General features: G+C 32.8%; 1 protein-coding gene across 1 annotated transcript in view; it reads left to right on the top strand.

The window, feature by feature from the left end:
- The first annotated feature begins 437 nt into the window (after positions 1-437).
- Positions 438-24,611, top strand: part of LOC145291792 (ethanolaminephosphotransferase 1-like) — a 98,682-nt gene continuing 74,508 nt past the window's right edge. Inside the window, exon 1 of the mRNA XM_080137718.1 lies at positions 438-578. Coding sequence (XP_079993844.1) covers positions 522-578 — 57 coding nt within the window. The 5' untranslated portion in view covers positions 438-521. The remainder of the gene's footprint in view (positions 579-24,611) is intronic.

The following is a 24,611-nucleotide window of genomic DNA, read 5'->3' as shown; positions in this document are numbered from 1 at the left end:
GCAATAACACTTTTGAAGCCCAAGTTGATTCAAGAATATTTATTATTATTATTTGTAACTTTTGCACTAACAATTGCTTTCAAATAGATATATTTATAAAATAGTAAAGAAAAGACCAAAATACAAAAAAGCTTACACAATATTTGAAGACCAAACTGCTTCAACATTTAATTATATCATTTTCTTTAATAATTATTAACAAATAAATATTTTGGTAAAATGATCAGAGAAAAAGCTAAATTTAAAGCCAAAATTTAAAAAAGGCCAACTTTCGCAAAATTGGCCTTTTTTGAAACAGTTTGGCCTTCCAAAAAATGTATTTGGCTTTTGTTTGTTTTTTTTTTTTTTTTTTTTTTTTTCAAAATAAGACAATCTGGCAACCCTGTCTGTCTTAGCGAAGCAAATATGTGACCTGCGACCTTTTTGAACGACAAATGTATGAGAGCTTCTGATTGGTCGATTGAATAACTGTCTTATGAGCATGCGCGCAGCGCGTACAGAGACTGTCTGCTTAAATCAAGATGGCGGGTCTAGTAGGATTGACACCGCGAGTCTTATCCGGCTTTACCAATTATAAGGTATATCGAGAAACATTTATTTAATTTTACCATCCTTTTAAAAAAATATTTATATTTTGATATTTCATAGTACCACACGATAATGAATGTGAGCCATTTTAAACTGTTAATCTACTCGTAACTTAACCGGTCGTCCCAGTACTTGCATTAGATTTCATTCAATCAAAACATTCTTTGTTTCTGAGTTTTGTCAATTTTCTTTTTATTTAAAAAAAAAAAAAAAAAAATCTAATATTGTTAAAATAAAAATAAATATTTGAGAGTTAAGAAACTGTATCTTTAATTCTTTACAACCTCGCTGTGGAAATAAAATCAAGGAAAAAAAGCACTTAATTTAAATAAAAAAAGTGTTAGTGAAAATAATCGCTGTAAATTTTTCTAAATCTGTCCATTTTGATAATAAATAGTTGTTTTATTTAAATTGACATTTTTTTTTATTACGTTTAACGTCGTGTTCATAGAACCATAGGAAGTATCGTCAATATTGTGACATTTTGTGTGTTTTCGGTGTTTCGTGCACGTAGAAGTTCAAACACGACCAGAACGGAGACAACGAAAATAGTATTATTATATAGCAACATTTTAAAATAAAAACTGTTATCGGAATGCATAAGGATTCAAAGTTTATGACAGAATTAGAGTATCTGTGCTTTCAAATTGAATTTATAAAATAAAATGCATTTATTTTCATGGCGGGGTTATCGTAAAGAAGCTTCTATTACAATGTCCCGGTACGGCATGGGTTGGTTTTCATTCATTACATTTTGTATTTTGACTTCAATATTTATTCAATTTCCTACAAATGTCTCTTTTAAAATGTTTTAAATTACGAGATCTTTTTTTTTTCATTTTGAACAAACATAAAGGCTATATATTTTAAGATCAACAACACTTTCAGTTTCAACCTAAAAAAAAATGACATTTTTTGATTAACGCTCCAAGGAAAAATAATTTTAGCATTTAGAATATGGGACCAGTTTCGTGTATAAATTTATTGCAATGATATGTTTCCAGGCCATTTTAACTTTTTAGAGCTGTTAATTAGAATCTTAATTTCATTTTTTTTTTGTGGAGGGGGGGGGTATGTAATTTAGCTGAGGTGTTACTGTTAATCTACAATAATATCCTGTTTTATCTATCGTGAAAATTTTCTTTACGATAATTTTTAAACAACAAACAAAAGGGTGCTGGTGCAGTGTGCATGCAGTGGTGCACTGGTGCACTACTACTGCACTGGTGGTGCAGTTACTGATCCGCGCTATTTTTTACATCGTATTTCCAAGTTTAAAGTTTTTATTTTTTATTCAATTGTAAAGGTTAAAATACCGAATAGGTACAAAATAGTAACACCCTCCCCATGTTAAGAACATTATTGCAGCAGGGATCAACAAACGCACTACTTACTAATTGTGGTGCGAATGCGCCGCACGCCGCAGTGATGTTTACTTTAACTACAACAGAACACCGACCAATAAACTTTGATTCTTTATAGGTTTTCGGGGTCGCTGACAACGAACCTAATATTCAAACCCGTTGCAGATTTACCGTTTGCATGGTATTAACCCCTGAACCCTCGCACAATTTTGCGCCATATCACCGTATTCTTTAACGCTACGCGTGAGTAGTTCTTATCGAAATGTACGTACGTACGACACCACTTGTGCCCCCCCCCCAATGTAAACAGAATTTTTGTTAAAATTTAAACAGGTCGGCGCGCGGGTTTGTTTTACAGTACACATAGATTCGAAAAAGTTGTCACAAAACAAATATATAACAAATAAATGTTATCAAAGGCAAGATAAGTTACTTTTCTAACTAACTGGATATGTTTTTAGTGTTTATATTTAATGTAACATTTATTTGTTCTATATTTGTTTTGTGACTTTTTCGAATCTGTGTGTACAGTAAAACAAACACCGGCGCGCTTTTATTATATTTAATTTTTTTATGTAATATTTTAAAATGGTAAAACTACTTTATTTTACCCCCCCCCCAAAAAAAAATGATGGTCGCCAGAAGTCAGTGAATTTTCTACATTTTATAATTAAATTTAATTTGGGTATTTGTTTACATAAAATAGTATAAACACCCCCAACCTCCCCATGTTAAGAATGGCTTTCGAGGTGGGTGGGTGTTATTCCGAAAGCCGTTCTTAACATGGGGAGGTTGGGGTGTTTATAATACGATGGGGCATCGTTTATAAATCGTTGTTTATAAATATGATAGATATGTTTTCAATCTAGTTTTAATTTCAGCGTTTCACAAGGATATTCACGCGGCGAATAATAATAGAACTCTCCTTACACCTCGAAAAATAACATTCTTAAATCTTTTAATTTTCAGCTTGTACATTCTCCTTCAAAAAATGAAACAAAACTAACCCCCCACAAATGTTGGCACGAATATTCATATAAAATAGCTTCTGAGAAAACTGGAAGATTTTTAAAAAGAAAAACGTATATATCGGGAGAGGAAACAAACAAACAACAAAGACTGGCTTTAACTTATTTTCTATACTTAAATTCGTTCATTTAGTTTGTACTACTGTTAAATTTTTCGTGACGGAACGGATATATATATATATATATATATATATATATATATATATATATATATATATATATATATATACATGTTTTTTAGAGGTATAGGATTTGTAAAGATTTTTGGGGTGCATGAATCGCCCTGCAGCGAGAAGGAAGTAGTAAATGTCATTTGTGAAGCAGAAGCACATGTTAAATTTGATTTAAAAAAAAAGAAAAAAAAAAGAAAGTCAAATGACAATTCAATGAACATTTTATTTCCTATTCTGTCATGCTGACCTGTTTTGGTCCTGTACTTCTTTCTACCCTGCGTTACCCACAAGTTATTATTTTTTTATTATCAAAATATTTCGTTCATACCAAGCAAGGTGTTGTTGCAGTGTTGTTGCACGTTAGGGGCTACTATTGTGTAGTGAGTGGAGAGGAGTTGAGTAGCGAGATATCTGTCCGTTATTTTAAAATTTATGCATATCAGTATAGTCACGGAAGCAGGAAAGAGGGAGGGAACTTCAAAGTCTAACAATCCGATTAAAGAAACTATTAGAGTAGAAGTTTTTCCAGCATCTGAGGACCTAAAAAGTGAACGGGGTGGAATTTTGCTGGTTGTCTGTTTAGTCGTATGTACATCGAAGGGGCACGTGCTATGCAACATTGCGAAGTTGTTTAGGAATAACCTGTTTTACACCCCACTAAATGATTTAGGCGACTAAAATAAAAATTAATCTTGACATTTATTTTTTCCTAACTTTGCTTTGGTAAGTAAATAGACACTTGCTTTGATAGATTAGAGGGTGTCTAAGTTGTAGCTTTATTTTTTAAGCACGTGTTAAGTCTGTCTGGAGATTTTCTTTTGTTTCTATAATTGCGGTCATTATCACATTTGCTGTCAATTGTTCAAAGTTAATATTTCACTTGAGCCCTACATCCATGTTACTACTACTACTACTACTACTACAGAACAACACTTGTCATTTTGAAAGTAGGGTGTGTTGCCGAGTATTCTTTTACTATTTACATCAACAAGGCTGGTATTTTGAATTTAGTTTCAATAATTCTCATGTTTAGGAAGTCGGACGTTGTGTAGTAGAAACCAGTGGTACCTACTATCAGGCGTTGCCCGAGAATCATTATTTTTATTGCTTGTGACACCTCGTCCTTTTCTATTCATTTTAAAGAAAATATATTTTTAGAAAGACAAAAGGGTAAAACTATACAAACACCGTGACAGCGAATTAACCCTACCCCTAACCCTAACCCTAACCCCTAACCCTAACCCTAAACCCTAACCCTAATCCTAACCCTAACCCTAACGCTGTCACGGTGTTTGTATAATAATACCGACAAAAGAATATAGGTCATTTATTAGAATAACCAATAAAACAAAAAAGGATGAACAAAACAAACATAACAAATGTAACCTAAGGCAAGCTAAGTTACTCGTCTACCTACATAGATAAGCTTTTGTATTCTAACTTTAAATTTTTTTTTTTTACTTAAAAACAAATGTAGTATAAAGTCTGAGTTAGAACAAAAAAAATGGCGCACTTACAGCTTCGATAATCACTCAAAAATCGAAAATTAAGCAATACTTTTAATTTTAACTGTAAAGACATTTCACTGCTGAATTCCTCTCGGTTTCATGTTAGATATGATCTTTAATAGTAGCTCCTAAGTGACAATATGCTTTATTTGGGATGAAAATCAGTGGTAGAAACACCTGCAATAGATGTCAACAATCGGGCGAAAATTTACTGTTCTACCTTATTTTTGCTTAATTTTCCATTCTGGAGCGATTATTGATTTTCAATCTGGCTGTAAGGACAGACAGCGCCATTTTTTGTTCAAACTTTAACTTTACAGACTTTATGTTTCTTTTAAAGTAAAATAACATTTTAAAATAGGCCTAAGTTAAAGCACACACATAAAAAAACTTATCTGGGAAGAAAAATAATAGTAACTTGGCTTGCCTTTGGTAGCATTTATTTGTTTTTTATTCTTATATTTATTTTCAACGAAAAATTCTATTGGCTATTTTCATAAATTAAAAATCTGGTTTGCAATAAAATTGATTGGGCGTCTTTAAGTCACATACGTTATATATATATAATGTGTGTGTGTGTGTATGTGTGTGTGTGTGTGTATTAAAAAAAAATGGTGTTTATGCTCTTATATTACCGTGCTATTTTTTAAAATGGTATTTTAAAGTGAAGTTTAAATTTCGTAATATCTTTTTTTTTTTATTATTAAATTGTTAGATGAAAGTACAGAATAGTTACAAAACACCCCCTCCCTCTCCATGGTAAGAATGGCTTTCAAAATAACGTTATTTCAGCACGGTAACATTAGTGCGTAAGTACGAAAATTTTTTAACTAGGATTTTGTAAATTACGTCATCATTTCGTCATTGAATCGTCATAAAACTAAATTCAATATAAGAGCTCGGTTTTCTTGTCTAAAAAGGTGGCGTTCCTATTTACAATGCCTCCCCACAGGACAGTTAGACCCAGGGTCGTTTTTTAACGTGGAGAAAAGGAAGAAAAATTTAAAATTGTCTCAGTCGTGAAGGATTTCTCCTCCACTGAGAGAGAACAAGAAATTGAAGTGCAGCATGTGAAGAACAGATACTGCACTGTGATCTCGGCCCAAAGAGCTTGCAAAGTGAAAACTGTTGTTTACAATATCAGCAGGCTTGTACAGAGAATGTAATTTATGAGTGCAGAGAGAGGGAACTGATGTGCCAGCAAAGAAGAGAATTTAAGAAATCGTAATGCATTCAGGTGGATTTAATTTCATAATTTTTTATTTTACGTTGTTGCATTTTTTTTTTCAATAAATATTGGTAAATAATATCGAAGTTACGGTGACGCAAGACACACGATAAATATTTGTATCTAGTTAAGTTCTTCATTGTAAACTAATGCACCTTTTGTTGATTGAGCTGCTCTTGGGTGATTTTATTACTTTAATCTTGTTGCTAGTGTAAGTAAATGTTACCAGATGTTGCATACACTGGCTTCTAATGGATGTGATGATGATTGCCTTTGCTTTTTAGAATTCAATAACTGATATATCCTCAAATGATTCACAACACATTGAACCTATATTTGTAGACTGTATTGAAATTCAATTGCAATCACGTTGATGCCGGTTGTATTCGGGAATTTCAGTAAAAGATTTATATATTTTTTAAACACTCTTATCAAATCTGATATAGATTAATTAGTTGATGTTAAATGGTGTTTATCTCCTCTCCTCCTACATTCTTTTCCCATATGTACCTATTTACAATGCCTCCCCACGGGACAGAGTTAGACACCAGGGTCGTTTTTTAACGTGGAGAAAAGGTACAAAATAAAAAAATTGTCTCAGTCGTGGAGGACTGTTCCTCCACTGAAAGAGAACAAAAAATGGAAGTGCAACATCTGAAGAACAGATACTACACTTTAATCCATATGTAGCCCAATCCATTTCATTATTAATAGTTTGGTAAGTGCAAAGGAGAGAATAAAATATCAACTCGTGGTTGTTGTTGTCATTTCTATAACATTGACATTTAGGTCACAAACGTGTACACTGTACAAGTTTTATTTTTGTCTTTCCAAAATGACTTTTTTTCTCAACATTACATGTTGGATAATGCCGCTTCAGGGTTTGCAGGTGATATGGGGAAAATGCGGCATTAAAAATGATTCTATCTTAAACGTCATTACATGAAGAGTCATTTCGTGTAAAAAGTTAATTTATTTTACCCATCGAAGCTCGAGAAATTCACAATTAAGTGTGTAAACATTCAATGATTAAAAATCAATATGGCAGTCCAGTTTCCCATACGGAGACTATTAAGCAGCCATGACTTTGCGACCAAAAACTAAAATTGAGTCAAACGGAACGAAGCAACAAGACTTTGGTAAATCTGTTTAGTTTGTATCTTTATGAATTTATGTGGAGAGAGCGAGTGGTATAAATGAATTCGGCGAAATCCTTTGCTCACGTGTATTTCCTGACAATTAAAACAAGGGTTTTTTTTTTTGTTTTTTTTTTTACTTAGGTAGGATAAATTTTTCTTCTATACTTTAGAATGTCAAATTAATCAACTTTTAAACATCTTTTATTTTTAAGTAAAATTCAATTTTAATTTAAAATGAAAAATATTTAAATAGAATATGTGCACCAATGCAGCAAAGTATTTCGACGAATTTATTTGTGCCAGTTGCTCTCCATATAAATTCATAAAAACGCGAACTAAACAGATTCACCAAAGTCCGGTTGATTTCTTCCTTTAGACTCGATCTTATTTTTTTGATCGCAAGGTCAAGGCTGCTTATTGGTCAACGAATAGCAACTGGAAACCATAATTTTTTATTCATTGAATGTTTACACATTTTAATCGTGAATTTCTTTAGTTTTGATGGGTAAAATTAACTTTTTACACGAAATGACTCCTCATGTAATAATGTTTATGATGCCTTGCTTTTTTTATATCACCTGCAAACCCAAGCAGCGACATTACCACATATTGTTTATATTTATTCATTAGGAATAAGTATTTTTGTTTCACTTCAGAGTGTTCTCACTTTTTTTTTTTTAAATTGTGTGTGTGTGTAGGGGGGGGGACTATAATTATACACATTAAAAGTCGAGTTGGTAAAAATTTACCATTGTCCCCTTCTTTCGCTATCAAAAGAAAAACGAGATTGTATTTTCTTTTTCTTGCGTCAACACTAAAAATGATATATTTTTTTAAAATTTAAATTTTTAACTTTTTATTAGTTAAAATAGTTTATCCCTTAAAGTATGCCACTAATTTTCAACACTCATAACAAAAAAATACAAGTAAAAACTAGTAAAATGAAGTTAATACATCATAATTTTTCTTTACATTAAAGAAGGATCAGGGTTAGTGGCGTAGCAACTGTTTTTGCCGCCGGGCAGGGCGGTCGTAAAATTTGCCCCCCCCCCCCCGCTGGCATTTGATAACCTGTTAACCTTAAAAATTTCCAAAAGTCCACAAAATATTTATTTTCATGAAACTAATGTCTAATTTTAAACTGCTAGACTTTCATATTATTACAGTACTCCTATACATATACAGTCATCGTCAAAGAAAACCAAATATTTTTCAAAACAAAAACGTATTCAAATTATTGGAAAAAAAATTAAATTAACTAGCTACGTAAACAAGTAAAAGATTGGATACGCAAAAAAAGGAAACCAAATATTTTTCAAAACAAAAACGTATAATTCAAATTTTAAAAAGGTTGCTAAATTAATTGACGACACAAACAAATATAGAGAAGATTTGAAAACTTAAAAATGTTGTAAAATGATAAAATTGTTTTTATTTACTTTTTTGTTGTTGAAGTCCAAATTTTTGACAAAAACATTGCTTTATCTGGAGAGGGTGCTGTTTGACATCCATATGTGTAATTGCTCAGTTTAAGCGTGAAATTTAAGAAATTGAAAGTTACACATTTTAGAAAACATTTTTTTCTTATAAATTTAAAACCTGAAAATGCTATGAAATGATGAAATCATTTATATTTACTTTGTTGTTAATGTTCCAACCCCTTTCAAAAGTATTTTTTTTTTTAATAAAGTATGAATTGCAAGGCCTCAAATCAGTTGAAAATTTATAAGCAGACTTTTCGGCTTTTTTTTCAGTAAAGTTAACTCTATCAAAATTCACTCCATCGACAAGTTCTCCCTCTAGAGGAGAGGATTGCCAAGTCTGTAAGCCTTGTCTGGCTCATTGTTGATCAAAGGTAGTTTTTTTATGAGCTTTAGTTTTGAGAAAGAGCGCTCACAGTTCGCAACACTAATAGCTCAGGTAAGGGAAATGCGCAGCAAGATCATGATATAGGGATAGAATCTCCAAGGTCATATATCTGTATGAAGTTTAAAAGTTCAATAGATCCATTGATTTTATCTTTTTCTGAAGCTTTCACAAAATACTGTAATCTCTTCCTTTCGGCGAAGAATTTCTCTTTTTCTATATCTTCAACTTCACCAAGCTGACAATCATAGAAAAGCGTATTTACTTGCAAGATTGTGAACTTGTTGAAATCTGCAAGATATTTCTTCGGCATTTCCTGTCTCAACTCTGTATCAAACCTCAGCGATGCACCGGTCAATCTTTCACCATCCATTTGTTTCTATTTGTGGACATGACACTCCATGCTTATCCCCATTTCAGAGCAGGTTTTTTTTTTTTTTTTTTTTTTTTTTTTTTGACTCATCTATTGCAGTATCTACCATCTTTTCTCTATTCTGAAGAAGGCAATCTTTCAATCTAAAATTGTGTGCTCTTTTTGATTATGCAGTCAAATTTGCTGTATCTCTTTACCATAAGCCATGAATTATAAATTCAGATGTATAAATTTCAATTTTTTTAAACTGGCGCATGGTATCATACAGTGGGTGTCTATTCATGAATAAAACTATTATGGTGGTATTTAAATATAGCTTTATTGAGAGCAGGCATTTTCCTGCTTCCTCACCAAAGGAGAGCTTAATCTGGGTGTAGCCATTGAATGCCTAAAAAGTATTCATGGCCGGTATTTACTACTCCCCTCACACAAAATAGACTTTGTGGTTTAGTGGGGCTGCCGTTTTCTCTTCCCTGCAACCTCTCTCCCACAGAAGAGACGTTGCGAGCCTGTCTTTGTTTTATTGTTATTTCCATGGCAGGTGCTCGTCTGAGCTCCAATCCCTCGCCCCCCCCTCGCCAATCTTTCACGAGAAACACCCGTCTGGCTGAAACTACTGTCAATAATTTTCCCCACTCTTTATCTGTGCCTAAATCCAAACGTAGATTCCATGAGCAAAGCTTCTTTCTTAGAACTGCACGCCAGTGGAACGCTCTGCCGCTTGCCTGTTTCTCACCTGACTACAACTTGGATGTCTTCAAGTCCAACATAAACAAACTCCTGACAAATCGCCCCCTTAAGTAAGACACTCTATCAAAACCCTCAATACTAATGATTACTACAATACTATCTCATTGATTACTGTACACGCAATAACCCTTATCCCTGAGTGGCCTTCGGGCCTTGATAAGTGGTGAACCCCCCATGTAAAAAAAAAAAAAAAAAAAAAAAAAAAATTGAGTAGATTTGAATTAATCTCAGAAATAAATCGAAAATTTTTCATATAGATTTTGGATTTCTGTAAAAGATGGAAATTCCCATAGTCGACTAAAACTTATGCATTTTGGGACCAGTCCAATTTTCAATTTTGTAAATCCTCTCTATCTGGCCCAAAATCTACCCCTATTTTCTGAGATGCAACCATAAATCGTACTCTACATGAATCTTTGATGTAGCTTTCACAGTAACAGGATACCAGGAATCCTGATAAGCACCAACTATATATTCACCAGTTGATGGTAATTTTTGTCATTTCTGTTCTGTTGTTTTACTGAAAATTAAATTATGTAAAAACAAAAAAATAAAACGGTAATTTTTTACTTTCTTTCCACCTTAACCATTACAAGGATTACATTTATGTTTTAGGGTATGCTGAAAACGAATATCGCATTTAAATTTTCGGCAAATAAGTAGTTTTCCGGATATTAAGCAATGTAATTTCTTATGTTATCGCTGGTGGCCATCTTGGTACGCATGAGTGCAATTCCAAGAAACTGCACAAACGCATGTACCAAGATGACCACCAGCAATAACATGAGATTACTTAATATCCGGAAAGCTACTTATTTGCAAAAAAATTAAATGCGATATTCGTTTTCAGCATACCCGAAAACATTAAAAGATAATCATTTTAAAGGAACATGTTAAGGTGGAAACAAGGTAAAAATTTACAAAATGCATCACAATGAAATTCTTTATCAAACCGCCTAATTATTAATATTATTTAGCTATCTTCAGTTAAAATAAAAACAAAAACAAAAAAATGGTTTGTTTTACAGATTTGAAAAAATGGTCTTGACAATGAGTTAAAAATAAATTCAAGTGTCACGGTCTATTTTATTTAATTGTTAGGGGAAAGTACAGAATAGATAACAAAACGCCTTTCCTTCCCCATGTTAAGAATGGGTTTCTAAATATTATTTCAGCATGGTAGCATAAGTGCACAAGTATTTTTTATTTGTTATATATTTGTTTTTGTTTGTTACCACTAAAAAACAAACACATGTACTTAGTACATTTTGTTGTTTTAGTATGTGTGTATTAAGTTTAAAAAAACAACAAAATATTGTTTGGAAATCAAATTTGAAAACCTTGATAATTTTTTTTAAATTGACAAACTTTGAATAAAAGTGAAACTTTTTTCTGCTTTCGTTTTGAAAGCGGAAAAAACAGTTTTCTATTTTTAAGAGAATACAAACTCGTTAATACGCTGACTGTAGGCATTAGCATGTAGCGAGCCGTTTTCCCGTTAAATTCTATATTCTGTAATTTCTATAAAAGATAACATTTTAAAGAAATTTCTGCACAATTAATAATTATCAAATATTTACATATTATATACGAAAATAATTCTGAAACTATCATCTATATGAAAATGGATGATATATACCGATTTATTTTATCAATTTTGAAATATTCTTTGTCAACTTTGCTTGGTCGTAACTTTGCTTCCTGTGGGTGTAAAAATAAAAATCAAAAACCAGTAGATGGACTTCTTTGTTTATATAGCCTGTAAAATTTCAGCCATATTCAATCAAATTCAACCCCATGCATATGTATCCAAACGTAATGTATGAAATGTAAACATTGAAAAAAGTTTCCCTTTTTGTTGGCATTTTTTTACCGTTTTTTTTTTTTCATTTTTAACTTAGAGCATGAAAACATTGAACACATAAAAGAAAAATAAATTAACATCATTGGAATGCTTATTCTATTCTCTTTCCATCAATATAATTCTTTTAAAAATTGACCAACAAATAAAAAAGGTGACTTGTTGAAACACATTAGGTATGTAATATTGCCGATGTCCATGAAAATACAGCATATGCTTGTAATGCTACTACTCCATCTTGTTTCTACACCCCGCTTGATATTTAGACCGGTCAATTGAATCAAGACATCCCAGCGATATGTAGATGCAGAAAAGAATGAGAATAACCAGTCTAGTGTGCCAAAAAATGTAACGGTGAACCACTATACAAACCAGATTTCGTTTTGGGTTGATTTTGGAGATGAGTTTCTGCACACCCGATCGATGGCCTGCCATAACAGTGGCATTGTCAAATGCCTGGTCAATAGTCACCAATCTGAATCCAATTGTTCTCTAGTTTTTTCAAAATCAGTTCAGAAATTTGCTTTGTGCTTTTACCCGTTGTCTTGATGAGGTGGAGAAACTACTCCATTTTCTCTTCATTTTTTCAATTTTTACCTAATGCAGCACCACACTTATCTGGTCCTCTTGAGATACACCAGGAGTGCTATCAAGAATTATGCAAAAATACTTGCTTTTCTTGATCTGATCGATGATTTTCTTTCTAGCCTGCTTTGCCAAAATGCTCACAAATTCATTTTGAATTTCTGATAAGAATTTGAGATAAAAAGTAGCGTTTTTTTTTTTTTTTTTTGTTACCTAGATTAATGTTCAGCAAATGTTCACAGAGCACAGGATCATAGTTAGTTAATAAATTTACCTATTTAAAAAAAATTCCTTTTGTTTTCTTGACCTCTTTCATCATCAATGATGTCTTCTCAGTGACCTCGTTGTGCCAGGTTCTGCTTGGCTAGAAACCTGATGATGCCCAACAATCTAGCCAGGATTTCCCGCCACTTAACAAAACAAAATCTTTTTTTTTTTTTTTTTTTTTTTTTTCCCAAACAGGACTGTAGTTTCACATAACAATTTCATAAACAAAAGATAACGTAAAAGTTGTACTTTCTCTGCATAATTACCAAAACAAAACAGATGAAAAATAAAAAAAAAACAATATAATTAAATAACTAAAAACTAATCCAGAATTCCAGAATAGCAAAACAAAGCAATTTTAATGTTTATTGTTTAGTTAAGAATAAAAGTAGTGTAAAAAATGTAAATAAATAAATTAAAACACAAACTTATCTAGTTAGGTAAAAAAAATGTAACTTGCCTTTGGTAACATTTGTTTAATGTTTATTGTTTCACCCATTTTTGAAAAAAAAAAAAATTTCTTAGTTTTTTTTTTTTTTTTCATTCCATTGTTTTGTTTTGGTAATTATGCAGAAAGGACGATGAAATTCAATTTTTGCAGTATCTTTTATTTATTAAAAATGTTATGTGAAACTACAGTCTAATTAAAACAAACAACAAAAAAACATTTCTTAGTTATTTCATTTCATTATTAACATATTCATAACAAGTACAGAGTAGGTAAAAATTAAAACACACTTATTAGTTATTAGCAATCGAGTTTTTTTTTTTTTTCTCGCTAGGCTGTATAGTCGATTCGCTAATTTCATTTAGCTAAAATTTGCATTCTGTTCCATTTTTTTTTTTTTTTTTTTTTTTTACATCTGTTCGCAGCCGGCATCTTGCATACAACTTTAGTCAGAATTGCTCAAGGAATGGATGGCTTAAGATTTCAGAAAAAAATAATTTATATGCTTTTTTAATGACAAACTCTCCCACCCCTCACAAAAGTTGAGGTTCATGTAGAATAAAAAAAAATCGAATGATAAAACTTATATCTAAGTCTAGTACAATTTGTATTTTGGCCATTAAAGTTTTCAGTTTTGAAAATAATTTTAATTTACGGGAGGGGTGGGGGGGGGTTAATAAAATTTCAACTTCCAGAAGAATAACTTTTCCATAGAAAAATCAACAAAAATATTTTAAGAAAATCACTTTTTGCTTAACTGTCCTAAAATGCTAAAATAGCTCGAATATGGAGGTTTATTTTACATTAAATTTACATGGGAAATGAACTCCACTCTAAATTTTTAAATTTATTTTTTTGTTTATTTCTACTCGCCTTGCGGATGATTTTCCAGCAAAAAAGGAAAGAAAAGATAAATACAAAATAAACAAATGCTACCAAAGGCAAAATAAGTAACTCTTCTACCTATTAAAAGAATGTATTTAACTTTTACAAAGGAAACAATTAAACTTTTCGCATTACATTAAAGTAAGTTTAAACATGAAAAAAAAAAATATCAGTAATTTTCAATTCATGAAACACATTTTCAATGTCTTTAAAGTAGGTTTTAAAAAATACATCTTATATTGGCAAATTTTCAATGCCCTTTTTGTATAGTGTATGGGAAACTTGAAAACTAAATTGCCAAACCCAAAATATTATTTACCAAAAACAATTTCTATCTGAGATTTTATTGCTTTATATTACTATCCAAATCAGTCTTGTTGCGGACCAGAATATAATAATACCCTAACTCGCTACAAGAAAATAATGAAACGAATGGAATTGAAGGAAACAAAAACTCAATTGATGGATAAGATAAACGTCGTTTATTTACTGTTGAAGAATGAATGTTTTAGATATAACATGTGTTCATGTCCGCGCGGGTGTAACCATCGTTCGTTGTGGGACTGGTGTTGTAGAAAGAAAAGGGAAATGTGTGTTCATCTCGAGTTTGGGTCACTATTGTTTGTTCGCGCGTGGGAAGAGAAGTGAGTAATGTAATAGAACGAGAAATGGCAGTCCATCGTGTAGACAAAGAAAAGGATAGAGGGTTGACGTCAGTTAGCAGTCAGCTACGCGAAGGTGTTCTTTTTTTCCTCTGTGGACCTGGAGCCAAATGGAACTTCCATAAGAGTTGCTTTTCAACACAATATTGTTGGGTTGCTGTCGTTTTCAAATCCAATATTGACTGTTTGTTATCGAGCCGTCCTTTTAATCAAATTCTGACCAATTTCAGCCATCGTCTGATCAGTTGCACACAAGCAAAAAATAATTTTGAACTTATCAGTATTTAGAATTATTTATCAGTTGGAAGATATAATGTGGAACTGCTTTCTGATCAAAGACATCTTTTTCAATTTGGCAGGTGAAGATTATAGTCGGGTTCCTTATGTCTTGATTAACTTTTGTGAGAATGTTTTTGAAGATTTGCAAAACTATACATTTTTGGAAAGGTTATTGTCTAAGGAATCAGAAAATCAATGTTTGCATTTGCCCGGATGTGTATATGGCGGCCATATTGGAATTTATAAAATGGCAGTTATAAAATGTATGTTTTGTAATATCTCGGCCTCTAAATAAGCTGGGACACTGATTTTAACTGCTAAACTTACATTTTCAGTGTCAAGGAAGCCAATAGTGGTAGTTATAAAGCAACAACATTGTAAACATTAACCCTTACATGCATAACTGGGTCCAAACTGACCCAGTGTGGTTGTTTTATTGCAATATCTTTTGGAATAAAAATATATATCATTTATGAATTCATATTCCAGCTGTTCCTAAAACATCTTGCTTTTATATCACTAATTCAAATTGTTGATTTACCTCTGATATTTTAAGAAATAGTAGTTTTAGGCTGTCTAAGATACAACTCACTGCTGTTTGAAAGCCTTCCCTTGACACAGGTTGGAGCCTTGCCACTACTCCCAAAAGTGGCACATGAGTGATCAACTCTACTGATCATACAAGCAAATCAGCTGAGGAAGTTGGCAGTTAGGAAGATTACCTCACGGTCATTACTTTTGACATGGCTCTATATGAGAAGGTGGTGCAGTTCCTAGATGCCAGACCTGACTTGAAACAAATGGTTGTTCTCAGACTAGATGAGCTGCATATCATCATGGCTGCCCTCAAAGCACTTGATGCTTCCATAGAGAACTCTGGCATAGATGATGCCTGGGTGGAAGCAGGTGTGTATGGTCCTGCCACGACAAAGCAAATCCTGAAATGCACACACTACACGCGAGCTCTCCATGCTCATATCTACTCATACATAGCACTCTATGAAATGGCTCTGGATGAGTTCTTCAAGGACAACCCACAACTGAAAGATATGTGTCTGACTGCAACAGGAGTAGAAGCTGTCTGCTCTGAGAGTAAAGACACAAAGGCTGAATCCATGAAGCCTTGACCACTGCTGAAATCATCATGGCATTCTAAAAATGGAAGGAACAGAAATCCCAGAATGCAATGTTCAAGGCCATGATGAGGAACCTAGATTGGGTGGGAGCGATTCTGTTCTTTGTAGCAGCAACTCGGAATGCTGACCTGGAACTCCATCTGCAAGCTGAAGAAGCAGTGAGCAAGCTGTGCTTTGCCATGGACCGCATCAAGTATAAGTGACTCTAGCCAAGATACATCGCAGATATGCATGACTTGAGGACCAATCACCCTCAGACATGGGAGGAACTATGAGCAGGCAATATATCAGTCATGAAAAGTGTCATTTCCTTTGTATCTGTTGGGGCAGACCATGCATGTGAACACCTGAACAAGCTGATAAAGACTAGCTCTGGTATTATAGGCATCCCCAACAATGCCAGACAGATTTTTCCTGGTCACACCAGAACTTTCACATCTGTCAAGAGTTTAAGAGTCAGTTTGAAGCTGACAGAATCACTGAGCATCATGAGCTTGGACCAAATGCAGGCTCATGAAGGTACACGGTACAGTCAATAAGATCAAGGAAGCCATACTCAGACATGGAAACCCCTTTACCATTAAAAGGGGGAAAAGCTGTACAATGTGATTACTAATGCCTACATCCCGGATGAGTATGTACCACATATCTTAAATGTTGACGTCACTGGACAGAAGTTGTATAAGGATTATTATATATGAGCGGATCAGTGGAGATGTCAGCCTCTGGCCCCTGTGGAGGAGAACAAGATGTTCTTTTCTGGAAACAAGATTACAGTGAAACTCAGACAATATTGTGGATCTGGTGGAGACCAAGGACCTGTTTGCAAGGCTGATGGTACTTGCTAGGTTAAGCTGAGACATCAACCAGAAATAGGCCATAGGAAACCATGAATTCACTCTGACACCAAGGGCACTGTCTGCTCCTGATGGAACAATTCTACCAAGCCACAAGTCCAAGTTAATCCATCTACTTGAGAAGCTGACAAGAGAAGACGTGCCCCATGAAGACCAGTCACCTTAAGCTGGAAGTTCTACCTACCTGGATGCAACAGATGCAGGATTTACGGAGTCCACATCTACTGATCAGCCATGTGCAGAAGTTGAGCAAGAAATCAATGGCTAGTAACGGTCAAGTATCTGAGTGGTTGCTTCAATGACAAACTGATGCAACTAACATGAGATTATGATGAAAACATCCTTGTTTTCGACACATACAGGGCAGATTCTCTGAAGAGTGCAACCAGAGATAAATGAAAACCAGGAAAAGCTTCTATTTATTAAGTCAGAGATGACACTAACATAAATACATCCCAATGAGCAGGTTCCTCTCCCATGACAAGATGTAGATTGATCTGACTATGTTGCTGTCAAAATTAGAGTACAACAGGGGATCATCCAAGCTGATCATCACATCTGCTTCTGGATACACTAGGAGCAACAAAGACCTGGTATTTGAAGTAAATTACCATGAGGAAGCAGACGCTTCTGATCCACCAGGCTGTGTTGGCTTTACAGTGAAACTCATCTGATGCAGTGTTGGTATTTTTCTCCTTAGATACAGACGTTTTAGTACTAGTTGTCGCAAATTATGACCTATTGCTGAAAAACATGTCCATTTCTATGGCTTTTGGTGTTGTGCAAATTGAACCACTGTGGCAAGCTCTAGGCAAAGAAAGAGAAAAGGCTTTGCCAGCCTTCCATGTGTACACTGGGGCCGACAACATAGGAAGGTTCTCTCATATAGACAAGCCAACCTGGCTACAGATCTACCTCAAAGCAGATAAAAATGTTGTCAATTTTCTGCAGATGCTTATGGATGAAGCAGAAGTGATAGAAAGAATGCTGCCAACACTGAAGTCCTTTTTATGTGCAGCTTACTAGCTCAAAGGTATCAACATCAGTACAATACCTGAACTGCAATGGCATAGGGCAGAAAGTGACAGGCTCCTTTCAACACATGGAGCTTTGAAGCAGCATATTTTGAGAGTCCATGTCCAAGCAAGGGCATGAGCACAGCAGTCATTGCTCTGCAGATTCCACAGCTGGAATCCTTGCAAAACGGGTACTTCAAGCAATTGAATGGCATGCTGAAACCAATGACAGAAGTCCTCCAGCCCCTAAGGCCATCCTTGAGATGATCCAATGCAAATGTAAATCTGACTGTTCTTCTGACAGATGTTCCTGCAAGACTAAGGACTTACCCTGTACTGACATGTGTCAGTGCAGCAGCCAGTGCCAGAACGATGAAGATTCACAAGCTGTGATGCACGAAAGTGATGATGCATAGTATGATCAAACGTATCATAATGTTTAAAATGGTTACACAAACATCCAAAGTTTATAGTTAAGACATCTCAATAAAAATAACTCTGATTTAGTATCTGACTGACTGCCTGGGCTGTTAAGATTTTTTACTCGTATGGTGGAGGTTATCCTAAAACCGTAATTCATTTTTCACTGATTATACAAAAAAACAAAAACAAATCATCACAACGATGACTTCATGCTGGCATGTGTTGGACGACTTTTAGAAATTGACTTCCAAACAAACCTCTCTAACCAAGTTTATCTTTATCCTAGCTTCCCATGTTTTCTCTTGTCTTCACCTGCTCAAAAAGTTCATGGCTCAGCTTTTTGTTCAGATTAAATCCATTGAGAATTTGTAAAACAATCTCCCTAGAAAATCATGTAAAAATTTAACAAATACTTGTGTTGCCTGGGATTAAACAAGGAACTCTGACCATTTGTGTCCAGCCCATATAATGTATCACTCTTTTTCTTTTTTTTTAATCTTCAATTTTAAGGATGAAGTCCTAAGTATGTAACTAACATTCATTGTCTGCGAAGGAGGTGTAGATAAAGTAATATTAATTGAAATATATTTTGACAAATTTATAATTTTTAATCCCATTGAGGCACAATATATTTTTTACCTAGAATTAATGAGGACCTCTTGTGCACTCCTGAACCCATTTAACAAGTCTATTTTTTAATTTTTACAATTCTCGAATTATAAATAAAATATTTCCATTTTATGGCTGCTAAGGGCAACTATAGACTTTCAATAATGTACCCATTTGATTAAAGTGCAATATATTTATTGGTTTTCAGAATATATATAATTTAAAAGGTTATCTCCTAAACCCTATGAGTTCTTAAACAGGAATGACAACTTTATATACTGAAAATCTTAATGCACATTTTGGAATAATTAAACTCTGATGTTTTAATAGTTCAGTATATTTTCCAATATTTTGAGATAACTTTTTCAGAGAGAATTGTGGACAGAATCTTTGTTTTCCTTTATTTTTCTGTATCAAATTTACATTATGACGACCTATAAGACTTTATTAATAACCAAATGACCCTGCCCTATGTTGCTCAGGACTCTTGGTTGACTATCAAAATTCTATGGAATAACCCATAAGCAAGTAAATAAACTTGTACCATTTTTAGATTCTCATTTGATTTTTGTTTAATGTCTTGATCGATGTAATCTGTCCTTTTTCAGATGCATCTTTCTGAACTTTAGAATCTGTACAGAATTTTTATTTAATCCAGAGAGGTTTTAGAGGTTGGCATGTTTTTTAAGGTTCTGTGAATTCAACTTTTTTAGATATTTATGAAAAAAAATTAATCTTTTTAAAGTGACACATGATGCAAAATGTGGTTCTGGAGTTGGTAAGTCAAAGACTAGAATGAAATGTTATTAATGAATTTCTACTTCGACTCTACAACCTTGCAATCATGCACTTTCTACAATAAATATTGCATTCATGAAAACAAAAAATACAAATGTCTATTAATAAAAAAACAAAAACAATTTAAACAATTAGTTTTGGGTGGAATTCCTCGTTGAATAGTCAGAAATTCCATTCTGCAATCTACATGTTATTGTATCAAATATCTTGCTAAAGATGAAAAAAAATAAAGCAGAAGGTGACCTCAAAAGCTGTTTTTCCAGGAAGAACTCTGTTCGAATATCAAACACTATTTTAACCACTCTGTTAGATTTTAAAGATGACTGCAAAGATGTAGACAACAGGAGATGGTTTTATAAAATTCCACCCCCCTCGTTTATTTTTATGAAATCAATAATCATTACTATTACAAATTATTTTAAATAGAAATACAGTTAAAATAAGTCAAAAACTTTCTTTTGCTTTTCCTAGTATTTGCATAAGTGATATTTAATAGCAGTTATGAGTAATTACTAGGGCTATGACAACATATTCTTTTCATTGTTTTGATTCAAGTGTGCATCCGTTGATATCTTATATGCTTTTATATAGAGTGATGTAGTTCTCGGTTGATTAAATGTCTAAATGTGGATATATACTCGAGTCAAAACAATGAAAAAAATATGCTGTTGTCATAGCCCTAGTAATTACCGATTCTGAGTAAATCAACCATCTTTAGTTGGTAATGCAAAATAATGCTTGCTTTTTTTTTTATGAGGCATCCTATTACTATCTCAGACATTCAAACAAAAGATCTTTTAAAGTTTCTAACCATCCCTTTAAGTGCAATTGTTTATATTTCTCTTGCACTTTGTTCACCAGTTATATTTGCCACATAGTTTTCAAAATTCTTTTCATTAGTCCGGTTGCTCCTATAATTACTGAAATGGAGATCTTTTTAAGATTTCAGTTTTTTTTCATGTTGTATGTACAACCTTGGTATTTTGTTTTAATTTCTATTAAATGTGTGTGTGTGTGTGTGTATATATTTAGCAAAACAAATAATTAGTAAAAACCTGAAGAAGGTGCTCAATACTATTGCAGAGCAAATATATATTTTTTATTGCCGTTTTATCTATTTTAGTTACACGTTTTTGTTACCGGATCGTATTCACGATCCAGCAACTTTGTCAGACTTGAACAGAACTCTTTTTCTATTCAAGTCTGACAAAGTTGCTGGATCGTGAATACGATTCGGTAACAGAAACGTGTAACTAAAACGGTAAAAAATATATACAGTGTAAAGAAGCTTTGAATATTTTATTTAAAAAAAAATACTAAAATAAAATGTAAAAATACAGTTTTAATTCTTAGAAATGTTAACAAAATCCAACATATTGCAGACTTAGCACTTGCATAAACCAACTTTCTTCTAGAAAATCCACAATTACAAAGAAGTAATTCAACTATATAACAGTGAAAAAACAAAACAAAAAAAACTTAAATTTTTAAATAGAAAACAGAGATTATCAGCTATGTACCATGTAACAGTTTCTGAGATTAAAATACAGGACAGCTGTTATATATGGTTCTTCAGTGGAAAATACCACTTCTCGAATAAACACTGTAGACAAAATCCAGTTACTATTTTACTAATATATATATATATATATATATATATATATATATATATACACTACTAATAAAATATAATACTGTTTAAGAACTATTCTGTGATATGTTAATTAGTATATGAAATGATATAGGAATAAGAATGCATGAAAAAAAACTTAAGGCCATTTGGTACAAGATAGGTAAATGGGTAGGAGGAAGAAAACCTAGCCATCCAAATGTAAAAACCCAATAGTTGAAAGAACTTTGAATATTTTATACTAGCTGTACTTTCCTATCTGGTTAACACAAGTATTAGATTGATTTGTATCATATAGACACGCATGCACACACTTTGTTAATAGTCAGAAATAGACAGCTTTAAGGCTTCAGAATTATACAGAAGGAGACTTTGAAGTCTTGAAACTGACAATTTATTTAGAATAAAAAAAGAAAAATTTTTGGCTTATGAGCATGTGTCCATGTGTTGAAAAACATTTAACAGCTACGATTTATTGATGCAGAAAAGATTTATTTAGCGTAGAAAGAAATAATTTTAGTCAATTGTCCTGTTAAAAAAAGACTTACTTAGCATAAAAAAAAAAGAATTATTGGCTTATAAACATATCGATGTATTGCAAAACATTAGTTAGTAACATCAACAATTTATATAAACAAAGATTAAGCATGGTAGCATAAGTGTATAAGAATAAAATTTATGATATATTAAATGTAAAATTACAAGAATGTTTGGCTTATACACATGGCTTGATATGTCGGAAAACATTTTTTATTAATAAAATCTACGATCTCTGCAATTGATCTGGTCTCCTGTAGAGAGCAACACCATTTTAGAGAATTTTTGAAGTGTTCGTTTATGTAGGTAATGCATTCATTCTAGAATAAAAGAATTTCAGGTCTTGACCAATCAGATTAAGCGGAGTATGGCTGGGGAGACATTATTTATTACTTGGAAAAGAGAAAGCTAATGGTATTCTGTGTTTATGATCAAACTACGAAGGGTGAACCCCCATATCTGTCGAAAGTGCAGAATTCCTCCCCGTGATAACTGGGGGGGGGGCGGTAGAAGAACTTCACATTTAGAGGGAAAAATAGGAACTATTTCGTTTTAAAGATGATTGTGATGGTGTTGCTCCTAGGATGTAATTTAAGATTTTATTATAACCACTATCTAAAATGTCGTTCTAAAGTTACATAAGATAGTGGCTAATAGTCTAGACATAATAAATTTGTATGTGGCATCTGTTGTTGCAAACCTACAGTATTTTGGTTCAGACGGAAATTTCTGTGATCAAAATATTATATAGAAAATAAAAATATATATAAAAAAATGCAGCTTAAATGAACATTAACACAAATAGGTCACAAATGAGTAAGTAAAGCAAAATAGTTTTTGACTAATTGTGCAATGGTATTTTTCTTTTAATATATAATATTAATAGTAATGACTACCATGAAATCTACATTATAGAGCTAGCAATACAAAACCTATAAAGTTTATTAGGTCAGGCTTGTTTTCTGCAATAAGTGAAAAATATTTTACAATATCTAATACACAACTTAATAACTTAAGTTGCTTTGGAAAGAATTGCTGTGGAGAAATCACAAAACATGGAAACTTTCTGTAGTTTTTTGGTGTAGGTGTAGATGGTGATAGATATGCTGTCATTTCTCTGAATGGGGGACCCAATAATGTGGATGATGCTCCCCTACTTGCATGTTAATACCCCCCCCCCCAAAAAAAAGAGCCAAAACACTTGACTACTTACTTTACGATTTCCCCCATTCTCTATCTGTGCCTAAATCTAAATGCAGATTCCATGAACAAAGCTTCTTTCTTAGATCTGCCTGCCTGTGGAACACTGTTCTGCGGACCTGCTTTCTGGTTGACTACAAACATAGTAACTTTCAAATAAAATGTAAACAAGTTCTTGTTAATCAAATTTTACCCAATTTATACCATTAATGATTACTACACTACCACCTTAGATTCATTAATTCTTATCCTTGAGTGGCCTTCGGGCCTTGATAAGTGGTGACACTAGTAACCCCCCCCCCAAAAAAAAAAAAAAACAAAAAAAACTAAGGTAAATGGAATAACTAGGTGGATGGTTAGAAATATTATTTCAATGGAGCAAATCTGTTTTTTAAGATATACTAGCAAGCCATCAGCATTGCTCTGTTGTAAAATAAACTTAAATATATTTTAATTTATGGAGATTTTGTATTGTTATACTAGCAGTTCAACCCGGCTTTGCTCGGGTCTTATGTGTTGTTCATAACTTTATCTGCATATGTATATATTAAAAAGCGTGAATACGTACGGTAATGCCTTTCTATATAATAGGCTTCTTTAACTACCATATAGAAAAGTTGGTAGAGACCGCATAGACTCCTTAACATTTATTGTTTTGGGCTCAAATTGAATTAAAATGTTTGATCAGTGTCCAAGTAACCTACATCTAAAATTTCAAGTATTTAGACCCCAAATTGGCAGAGGAGTTTGGTACAGTCTGCGAAGGTCAACTCTGTCAACTTTGACCTCTTGGCAGCCAAATTTTTGCCCAAAGACTGATTTAAAACAAGAAATTATTTTCTCACACAGAAATTTTCTTTGAATTACACATGTTCAAATGAACAGATGCAATAAAGAGAATTTCTATGTAAGAAAATACAATAAAGTAAAGAATATATGTATCTTTTAAAAATTTATTAAAATTTAATAAAGCTAAAACAATACATTTTTTTGTTTTTTAAATTAATATTTGTTTACATTTAAAAGATAAATATGTATGTACTTTGGAAAAAAAATCTTTAGATTAGTTTTTTTAATTATTTTGTCTTTTAACTGTAATTTGTAACACTGCATGGGAATATATTCAAACCATTTTTTAGTTAGAAAAAAATCTTGTGGACATACACATGAAAAGCATGTATAAATGAAAGCTATGTCAGAAAAATAAAGTAGCTAGCTATAAAAACAAATTCTGGCTCAAGTTCATAAAGATGGGAACTGTTTTTTAGCAGTTTTCATTTCGTTGTTTTACGTGTACGATGTAACGTCTTTCGGTACTATGCTGAAATATTATTTAGAAACCTATTAACATGGAGAGGGGAGGGTGTTTTGTAACTAGTATGTATTTTCACCTAACAATTT

This window comes from Euprymna scolopes, chromosome 2, assembly GCF_053919585.1.
Source record: "Euprymna scolopes isolate OS-2025 chromosome 2, ASM5391958v1, whole genome shotgun sequence".
Lineage (NCBI taxonomy): Eukaryota > Metazoa > Mollusca > Cephalopoda > Sepiida > Sepiolidae > Euprymna > Euprymna scolopes.
The sequence above is the reverse complement of the archived record's forward strand: the minus strand, read 5'-3'. Positions and strand labels throughout refer to the sequence as shown.